General features: G+C 34.1%; 1 protein-coding gene across 1 annotated transcript; it reads right to left on the reverse strand.

Annotated features, from left to right (window-relative positions):
* Window positions 1-4,185: 4,185 nt before the first annotated feature.
* Window positions 4,186-5,846, reverse strand: LOC105421881 (uncharacterized). Its single transcript, XM_088866285.1, has 3 exons — window positions 5,021-5,846; window positions 4,750-4,974; window positions 4,186-4,709 (listed from the first exon to the last, which is right to left on the reverse strand). Exons 1-3 carry the CDS (start codon window positions 5,369-5,371, stop codon window positions 4,494-4,496), a joined length of 792 nt encoding a protein of 263 aa, XP_088722411.1. The 5' UTR covers window positions 5,372-5,846; the 3' UTR covers window positions 4,186-4,493.
* Window positions 5,847-9,702: the final 3,856 nt, after the last annotated feature.

Consider the following 9,702-nt stretch of genomic DNA (forward strand, 5'->3'; position numbering starts at 1 on the left):
ACGACCTATACCGGAATGAGCCTACCAATCGAAAGTGCAAGTGAGGCTCTCAATTTGGCAAGCACATCTGCCTGACGGTTCAACCTGCCGGGGAGATGAGTTAAGGTGAAATCCTCAAAAACAGTCAGAAGGTTCTACAGAGTCATGGTAGGGAAAAAGGGTATTCTTTTGAACTTCACACGTTCCCTTCAATTGGCAAATCACGAGCTCATAATCCCAAAAAATAGCCATGCAGGGGACATCAAGTCCTGCAGTGATTTCAAGGTTAATTACGAGTGTTTGATATTCAGCCTCATCATTATGTGAGGCAACACTATCAAAAGAAATGGATAGAGACATGATGCCATTCGGAGGGGTATGGACAAGCAATCCGGCTCCTCCTTGCCCCTCTTGATAAGCCCCATCAAAGTACATTTCCTACTCATATGGTTCTTCGACACATAAGGCTTGATCATCTGGGAGATCATAAAGGAGGGTTGAATCATCAAGAAGTGGATGTGCTGCCAAAAAGTCAGGGATTTTTTCTCCTTTTGATGTATTAAGACTGCTTTTTAGCCATTTCCAGTGGTTCCTTCGGTCTTCCAACAATTATCGTGCTAGGAATTTGTTTGGCTAGACGGCATCACTCCTCGAGTCCAGTGACATTTATTGGAGACAAAATACCCCCAAACGCACAAGTCTAATCTTGGAGCTTGTCATAGAAAAACCAACTACCACCATTATTTCTTGCCTACTCAATAAAACATGTAGCTGTACTTTTAGCCTTTTTAAACACATAAAGAAAAATTTGCAATGCATACATCAAGCTACCATGGGATGTATGTTACATATACCAAGCCTGGTTACTGGAGGAGTCTCGGAAGCAGGAGCACCTAACCAAATGAAAATTATCCATTGGTTCTGGGCTTCCTATTGAAATCACCAAGGGAGTGTCAGTTTCATAACAAGAATACAACCTCTAATAGGATCTTCATCAGCTAAGATTCAAGAAACCTCTTTTCTGCTACCTTGATGAGTCATAGCATAATGTGCACATATGGCTCACATCAAAAAATTAATACAAAGCAAGGCAACCCCAACTTACTCAACTCTACTCGTTTCATGTTTGTTTGTTCGCCAGGTTACTTACCTATTGACTCAGGCAAAAATTAAATTCGCAAAAACTTATATATAACTATTGACTGAGGTAGTAGGTTAAATTGGTAAATACTCACATATGTATATGCGAATAGAACTAGATATGCGCACAACCCACGTTGAGTGTGACTTGGGCAAGTATGTGGTTCCTTACGAAAAAACACGCTAACTCGTGCCGAAGAAACCAGGATGATTATCCAGTCTTTACATACGCTTATTATGTCCAAACTCAATGATAAGTTCACTAAAATTTCCATAGAGGAATCATGGTTATCCAACTGATTCTTCACGTATTGCAAGAAAACTCCTCCCCTGAGATTGTAATTTGTCAAAGCTACAGTCTTAACAAATGTGGTTATGTAGTTGCATATATTCTGAATGAAACTTAGAAGAGTGTATTAAACTAATAGCAGCCTTCATGGATCTGTCCCTATACAATTGTGACTATTAAGGACAGTTTTCACAAAATGATACAGAAAATGCCACACTTAAAAGCCCAGGTTGAAATTATCATTAATTTCGGGCAGGCTGATGATCACTCCTTCACAAATGTACCTGCTCCTGCATTAGCCTCTCTCTACATGTGCTTAAAGGTGACTTGTAGAGACCTCAGGATATAAAAAATTTGGTAAAAATGGATTCCTATCTCCTGGGAAATTGGAAAACTTGGAGGCCAAAGAAATAATCTTTTGGGAATCCCTTTTCTACAGCAAAGTCTGATATGAGCTATCCAGGAATAGATCCCCTACCCTTGCTAGTCCTGGATTGTTTCATGGAGCAGCTATCGAAATTTAGCTTGAACTCCATGAAAACTTCAAAGCACCTAAGAAATAGCCAAAGGTTTTGAATTGTTGGCGTTAGCATCACAAAGAACTAGGGGTGTGATCTGAATACAGTGGACTTGGACCAGATTGCTTTCAAGTAGATTTGAGATAGATTTGAGACCTCAGCCAAGATGGCAAACAAGAAAGTGAATTTATTTCAAAACAACAAAAAAAGGAAAAAAAAAAAAAAAATTGGTAAACAAGAAAGGGGATAGAGGGTCTCCATGGCAGAGGCCTCTCAAATTGGGGAAGAATCCTTTAGAGGATCCATTGACTAAAACTGAGAACCACAAGGAGGAGATGGAACCCTTAATCTAGGTCTTCCATATGCTATTGAAGCCCATCGATTGTAGCACACAGTGTTCATTAAATCGAACCGGAACGGTTAACTGGACATGGGCATGGAAGCGGTTTAACCAGCCTAATAGGTAAAGCCAATTCAACTGCTCTAACCGGGCAAGTCCCGGGAGATAAAAAATGTGTTGAAAAAAAATAAAAAAAAATACAACAAAAATATACTAAAATATGAAAAGCATATAAAGAATAATTAATACATTCAAATGAAGTTGAAAATTAATGCAAAAATGGATTTTAACCCATTTTATATCTTTCAAGGGCTATTTTTTAAATTTTCTAAAAAAGATGGGAAAATATAAAAGTGAGTATTAATAACCAAAATAATTTTTAATATTTACCATACTGTAAAAAACATTTAAAAATGCATTACAAATCAAATTCCTTATTTTTGAGAATTTATATACATTTTTTTGAATTGTTTTTTTTAAATACCGGTTGACCACCCTAACCGCCCAAAATCAGAACCGGCCACTGGCCGGTTCCGATCTAACTGGGCTGTTAGCGGTTAGATCGGGCGATTTTGCGAACAATGGTAGCACTTATCGAAGAATGGCCCAGTTGACAAGATCGTACCCATTTTCCCTATCCAGTTTAAGGACAAGAACATTTGTCTTGGATTGGTGTCTAGTTGTGGATGCACTCGCTGCAACAAATGCCTCATCCAGAATTTGGCAGTCTTGGACAAACTTGCATAGGAGACATGAGATGGGTTAGCACCAGTCGCAGGCGCGAGGCAAGCACTTTGGATAGGATTTTGTAGGAACTATCTCATACTTTTCGGCCTAAGATCTTTTAGTTCCCTGGTGCCCTCCAGAATTAAGAAACAATGATAGAGAGAGATAGAGAGATTTGGTTGATAGGCAAGAAAGAAGGAGAGTGATTTATATAGACTCTTCCAAGTATAACTTCAGTTGTCCAATGAGGTGTATAATCGGATATTCAAAAATACTACACAGTTTTGACAGCCTATTTGGACAGGTTGAACAGCCTGTTATACAAGCTAATTCCAGGTGTATGGTTTATGATATAGTGTCATGTGCACAATGTCTTAGTGCTTCTTATGCCTACTATATCTCAGTTATCCATATGTCTATCATGTCTTTTTTATTTCGCATAAGTTGGGATCTGAAAGTGGCATTCAGCCCTTAGCTCACGATCAAAATTCCATGAAAACTTGTGGAACAGGGGCAAGGCTGTTCTAAAACTTATGGAACAAAGCTACACAGCAGAGATTTGGGCCCGGGGCCTTCTCTTGTCCCAAATCAGCCACTGTCCTACGGTCTCATCTGTGGTCGATGACGTCACTGGCCACTTCACCCGCTCCCTAGATAAGGATTGCAGAGTGAGTTTAATAATGCTCTGCCTAGCCTGTTTGGGGCCAGGGAAAAAGAAAAGTGTTTTGACTGGGCAAAAACACTATATGGTACAAAATGTGCAATCAACTGTCATCCCGATTTTATAACGTTCAACAATTTGAGTGCATGTTTAGACCCATATCTTTAAACAGATATTTAACAGAGTAAAGCATAGTGCACAGAAATTTAGGAGACAAGGGTTTAAAGAGTGTATGAGAGATATCACATTATCCCTAGAAGTGGAATTAAATGTATTTACAATTTCAATCTTGATATACACAGATCAGCCCATATTAAATTACATGTATTTATTTACAATAAATAGATTACAATAATACATAGCATGCAGACAATGGAAAAAATGCCCCTGGAAAACCAACAGTATGACCACTGCTCCATACACCGTATATGTGATATCGTTAGACCGAAGCATGCATCACCATTTAACATTTATGTGGCTTTCTGGCAAGATTCACTCTTCTAGAGAACATGAATTAAATATTGTACCTGTATAGGGAAAATTCCATTTTCGAACATGCTAAGGACCAAATTTACAGCTTCATCAGCTAAACCTATGTCATAAAGACCATTATGTGGGAGCATAATTTTACTTTTTTTCAATAATAAGCTATGGCATCTTAAATTCAGCCTTTTTGGCATCTCTCCTCTAACAAACTCTTCACTTCTTCCAAACTCCCACACCTGCAAAGGCCATATATGAGTGCATTATTCATGACAATATCAGGGTGACACCCTCTTTTTTCCATTTCTTTGCATAATTTCAAGGCTCTTTCCACACTATCAGCCTTTAAGAGATTGATTACAAGAGTGGTTTATATAATAACATCTGGGTTAACGCCATTGTGGTACACAGCTTGTCCAACAGCTCCATTGGCTCCGTCATTCTTCCATTCTTGCAAAGACCATATATAAGTGTGTTATATGTTGCAATGTTTGGAGGACATCCTCTTCTTCCTATATCATTGTGTGATGCCAAGGCTTCTTCTGCATTATTGGCATTGTTGAGCCTGTTATACTTATACATGACAGAATCTAGGCTTATGTCATAAAACAACCTTTAATCTCTCATTCTTACAAAGACCATCAATGAGTGTGTTATAAAAGATAATGTTTGGTTGACACCCTCTCTTTCTCATTCTTTTGGATAATGCCAAAGCTTCCTCCACATTATTGGCTTTACAGAATATGTTAATAAGAGTGGTATACGTAACAACATTTGGATCCATGCCGATATGGTACATCTCCTCTAACAAAGCCAATGCTTCGTCTACTCTCTCACTCTGCTAATACCATCTATGAGCGTATTATACGTAATAAATCTGGATAACACCCTCTCTTCCTCATTTCTTTGCATAACACGAAGGCCCCTTTTACTTTATGAGCTTTGCAAAGCCCATATACAAGAGTGTTATTTGTAACAACATCTTGGTATAGACCACTCTGGTGCATTTCATCCAACAAAGCCACTGCCTCCTCCTTTCTCCCAGCATTGCTAAGACCATCTATCAGTGCGTTATATGTGACAATGTTTGAGAAACACCCTCTTTTCCTCATTTCTCTGGATACTGCCGACGCGCTGCTGGCATTGTTGATTTTGCAGAACCTGTTTATAAGAGTGGTATATGTAATAACATTAGGTTTCAAGCCACTTTTGGACATATCCTCTAACAAACCCATTTCCCCTCTACTCTCCCATCCTTGTAGAGGCCATCAATGAGTACATTATACTGTCTTCCCCATTTTTCGGTATAATTTCATAGCCCCTTCCACATTATTGGTTTTGCAGAGCCTGTTTATAAGAATGGTATAAGTAACAACATCGGGGTTCATACCATTATGGTACGTCTCCTCTACCAAACTGGCCGCCTCCACTATTCTCCCACCCTTGAAAAGGGCATCAATGAGGGTGATACACATTACAATATTTAAACGCAACCCTCTCTTCCCCATTTCTCTGTACAACTCCAGGGCTTCTTCCACCTTACTGGTTTTATATAGCCCATTCAAAAGAGTGTTAAAAAGTAACAAAACCCTGCAAAAAAAATTTGGTTTTCCATAGCACGGAAGAGTTCCATGGCCCCTGCAACTTTCCCCTCCTATCACAAGGCACCTTCTGAGTAGCGTTCAATTTTGAGCATGTACACTATGTTCCTTCAGCAGTATCATTTACTTCTGCTACTAAAGATCTACTTTGGAAGAAGTTTTTAGAACCAATAAAGAATCACTAGATGATTGTTCTCAAGAGAAAAAATCTGAAATTTCAGTTGTCTAGCACTTAGATATTTACTATTTAAAAATTGGATGGTCTTTGGTCAACCTCGAGATATTATTTTTTTCAACCTCGAGATATTATTTTTTAAAGTGCATAGGTGTAATTAGATAATTTTTTAGTATAACCAAAATATACGGAATGAATAAGCTACATCACTAAATTTGGGGGTCTTAAAATTAATTTTAAGGGTACGTTTGGTTCGTAAGTAAATGTTTACATATGTAAATTGTTTTTCACACATTTGGTTCGTTCCAAATGCCTATGCAAATATTTTACCATGGTACCAAAACATCGTAAAATGAAACCCCACCTCTTGAGGTGTGGAAATATTTATAAAATCCAATTTATATTGTATTTATAATATACAATATGTATATTATATTATATTATATTATTATAATAAAGTATATTATTATATATACTTTATTATAATATATACATATATATATATATATCAATTTATATTATATTTATAATATACAATATGTATATTATATTATATATTATATATACAATATTTATACATATATATATATATATATATATATATATATATATATATATATATATATATATATATATATATATATATATATATATATATATATATATCTAAGATACTACAACACGACTATAGGAAAAAATGAACAGTAATTTCGCGTATCCTCATCACCGTCCAAAGTTCATCATACGGTCATGATTGTTTGGTAGTGTTTTATTTTTTCAGTTTTTTTTTTACAAATCAGAATAATCTGAAATTTGAAACGTGTGTTCATAAAAAATAGGCGAATCTACGAAAAATATCAAAAAAATATTCTACATGAAAAAAATTGACCAAAATACACCCAAAACTTTTAAGGGTATTTTGGTCAATTTGTTTAATGAATTATTTTTTTTATATTTTTATTAGGTACGTCTCACTAATATGTACACATGTTTCAAATTTCAGATCATTCTGATTTGTAAATAAAAAATAAAAATTAAAACACTATCGGACAATCGTGACCGTGAGATGAACTTTAGATGGTGATGAAGGTAGGCGAAATCACTGTTTATTTACGCCTATATATATATATATATATATATATATATATATATATATATATATATATATATATATATATATATATGGGTTTGTCTAGAGTTAACAACCCCTCAAAATACAAATGTTCAAGTTAGAATAGGATGTGATGGGTGTATTTATCAAAATAACCATTACTTTTTCATTAAAAAACTATTTAAAGAGGTAACTTTACCATTAAGCGATGACAAATTTGAAATTTTCACAAAAATACAATGACATTTTTTAAACTAGTGTCATATAACTTTATCTATAGAGTGTCATTGTCTTTTAATTAAAATTTCAATTTTACCCCTTATGGAGATGACAAAAATACCCGTTGTCTTGTAGTAATATTTACAAATTTACCCTACAAAAGTAATTGTTTTTAAAAAATAGACAACAAAATTAATAAATACACCCTTCACAACTCTCTCTATCTTGAACCTTTGTAATTTGAAGGGTTGTGAAGTTTAGAATATCCCATATATATATATATATATATATATATATATATATATTGGACAATGATTTCATGCAACTTGGTATGGTAATATGATGCAACAACCTTAAAAAACCATCGTATGGTCACTTGTTTGATCTAAATTTTGAAATATACACTCTTTTCATTCTAATGAATAATAAAAAAAAAAAAAATGAAAACATAACCTAGAAAGTATTTTGTTAGCCCAATTAACATAGGATATTCATTTTGGTGAGATGCTTAGATCTAGGCCTTAGAAGGATTTTTTTATTTTTAATATTTTTGGATGGCTTTATTATCATTAGATGAAAAATGTTAAAAAAGAAAAAAATGATTTTGAATTTATAAAGGCTAAGATCTTGAAATTCACAAAATGAATGGCTAGATTTGTTTTTGTATGGGAGTCATTTGACCATATCTAGGGTTCAAATTTAACTTTTTTTTTTGGGAGGATTGACTATTGAGATGAAGAGAATGTGTGTACAAATTTTGGGGTCATACAAATACCACAAACATGGTTTTCTAGAAGTGTCGTTTCATTATACTATGATGCAACCATTGTATTGGATCATTGCTCATATATATATATGTAGGAAGCTGCTATGGTACACCGATTCGTATACCGCTACAGTATTTCATCTGGGCCGATCTGACGATCACAGATGTTTGGTAGTATTTTATTTTTCATTTTTTTCTACCAATCAGAATGATCTGAAATTTGGAATGTGAGTTCATCGAAAAAAGGCGAATCTACAAAAAATGTCAAAGAATATTTTACATGAAATAAAGTTACCAAAATACCCTCGAAAAGTTTTAGATATATTTTGGTCAATATTTTTTTCACGAATTATTTTTTTATATTTTTATTATGTACACACGCTCTAAATTTCAAATCATTCCTATTTGTAGATAAAAAATTAAAATTCAAACACTCTCGGACAACCGTGATCGTCAAATCGGTCCAGATTCGATCTGGGTCGTTGGGGAGTTTACTGTAGCAGTACGCACATGGACGTACATTAACTTTTTCCATATATATATATATATATATATATATATATATATATATATATATATATATATATATATATATATATATATATATATATATATATATATATATATACTAACATGAAGATATGAGCGCAACGGCCCAAATTGAATTTAGGCTGATATGACTATCATAGATGCCGAATATTGTTTGAATTTTAATATTTTTTTCTAAAAATCAAAATCACTTGAAATCATAGGTGTGTATTCATAAAAAATAGGTGAATCTTTGAAAAATATCAAAAAAATATTTTATATGAAATAAAATGATAAAAATACCCTCGCAAAGATTCAGGGGCATTTTGATCAATTTTCTTTTTGCAGATTATTTTGTTATATATTTTTATTAGGTGGGGCTTGATGAGAAGAACACATGTCTAAAATTTCAAGCGATTTGAATATGTAAAAAAAAAAAATTAAAATTCAAACACGAAATAAGGTCGTAACTATTAGTTCGGCCCAGATTCAATCTGGGCCGTTGAGCTCATATCTTTCTATTAGCCCTTGGGTTAACAGTAGTATCTTCATATATATATATATATATATATATATATATGAAAATATTATGCAGCGCCTATAGGTGAAAATGAATAGTGATTTCTCATGCCTCCATTACTATCCAAAGTTCATCGTACGGTCACGATTGTCCGGCAGTGTTTTATTTTTCATTTTTTCTACAAATCAGAATGACCTAAAATTTGGAGCGTGTATTTATCAAAAATAGAGGAATCTTCGAAAATTATAAAAAGGATATTTTACATGAAAAACATTGATCAAAATACCCTCGAAACGTTTTGGAGGGATTTTGATGAATTTATTTTTACGGATAATTTTTTTATTTATTTTTATTAGATGCACCTCAATAATATGTACATACCCTCCAAATTTCAAGTAATTCTGATTTGTAAGAAGAAAATTAAAAATAAAATACTGTAAAATAACCGTGACTGTACGATGAATTTTTGACGGTGATGGGGGTAGGCAAAATCACTGTTCATTTTCGCCTACAGGTGTTGCGTAGTGTTTAGGAAAAATGAACACTACAGGCGTCGCCAATAGGAAAACACTACATAACGCCTGAAGGCGAAAATGAACAGTGATTTCGCCTACCCCCATCACCGTCCAAAGTTCATCGTGCGGTC

Source organism: Amborella trichopoda, chromosome 5 (assembly GCF_054954075.1).
Source record: "Amborella trichopoda isolate Santa Cruz 75 chromosome 5, AtrichopodaSantaCruz75HAP2 v2.0, whole genome shotgun sequence".
NCBI lineage: Eukaryota > Viridiplantae > Streptophyta > Magnoliopsida > Amborellales > Amborellaceae > Amborella > Amborella trichopoda.

Excerpts from the sequence above, each read along its gene's own strand:
- LOC105421881 (XM_088866285.1), bottom strand. The coding sequence starts at position 5,371 with ATGGGTTTGTTAGAGGATATGTCCAAAAGTGGCTTGAAACCTAATGTT. Across the intron at positions 4,975-5,020 it reads AAATGAGGAAGAGAGGGTGT|AGTGAGAGAGTAGACGAAGC; the intron begins TATCCAGATTTA and ends TGGTATTAGCAG. Across the intron at positions 4,710-4,749 it reads GTAAGAATGAGAGATTAAAG|TATAACAGGCTCAACAATGC; the intron begins GTTGTTTTATGA and ends GTCATGTATAAG.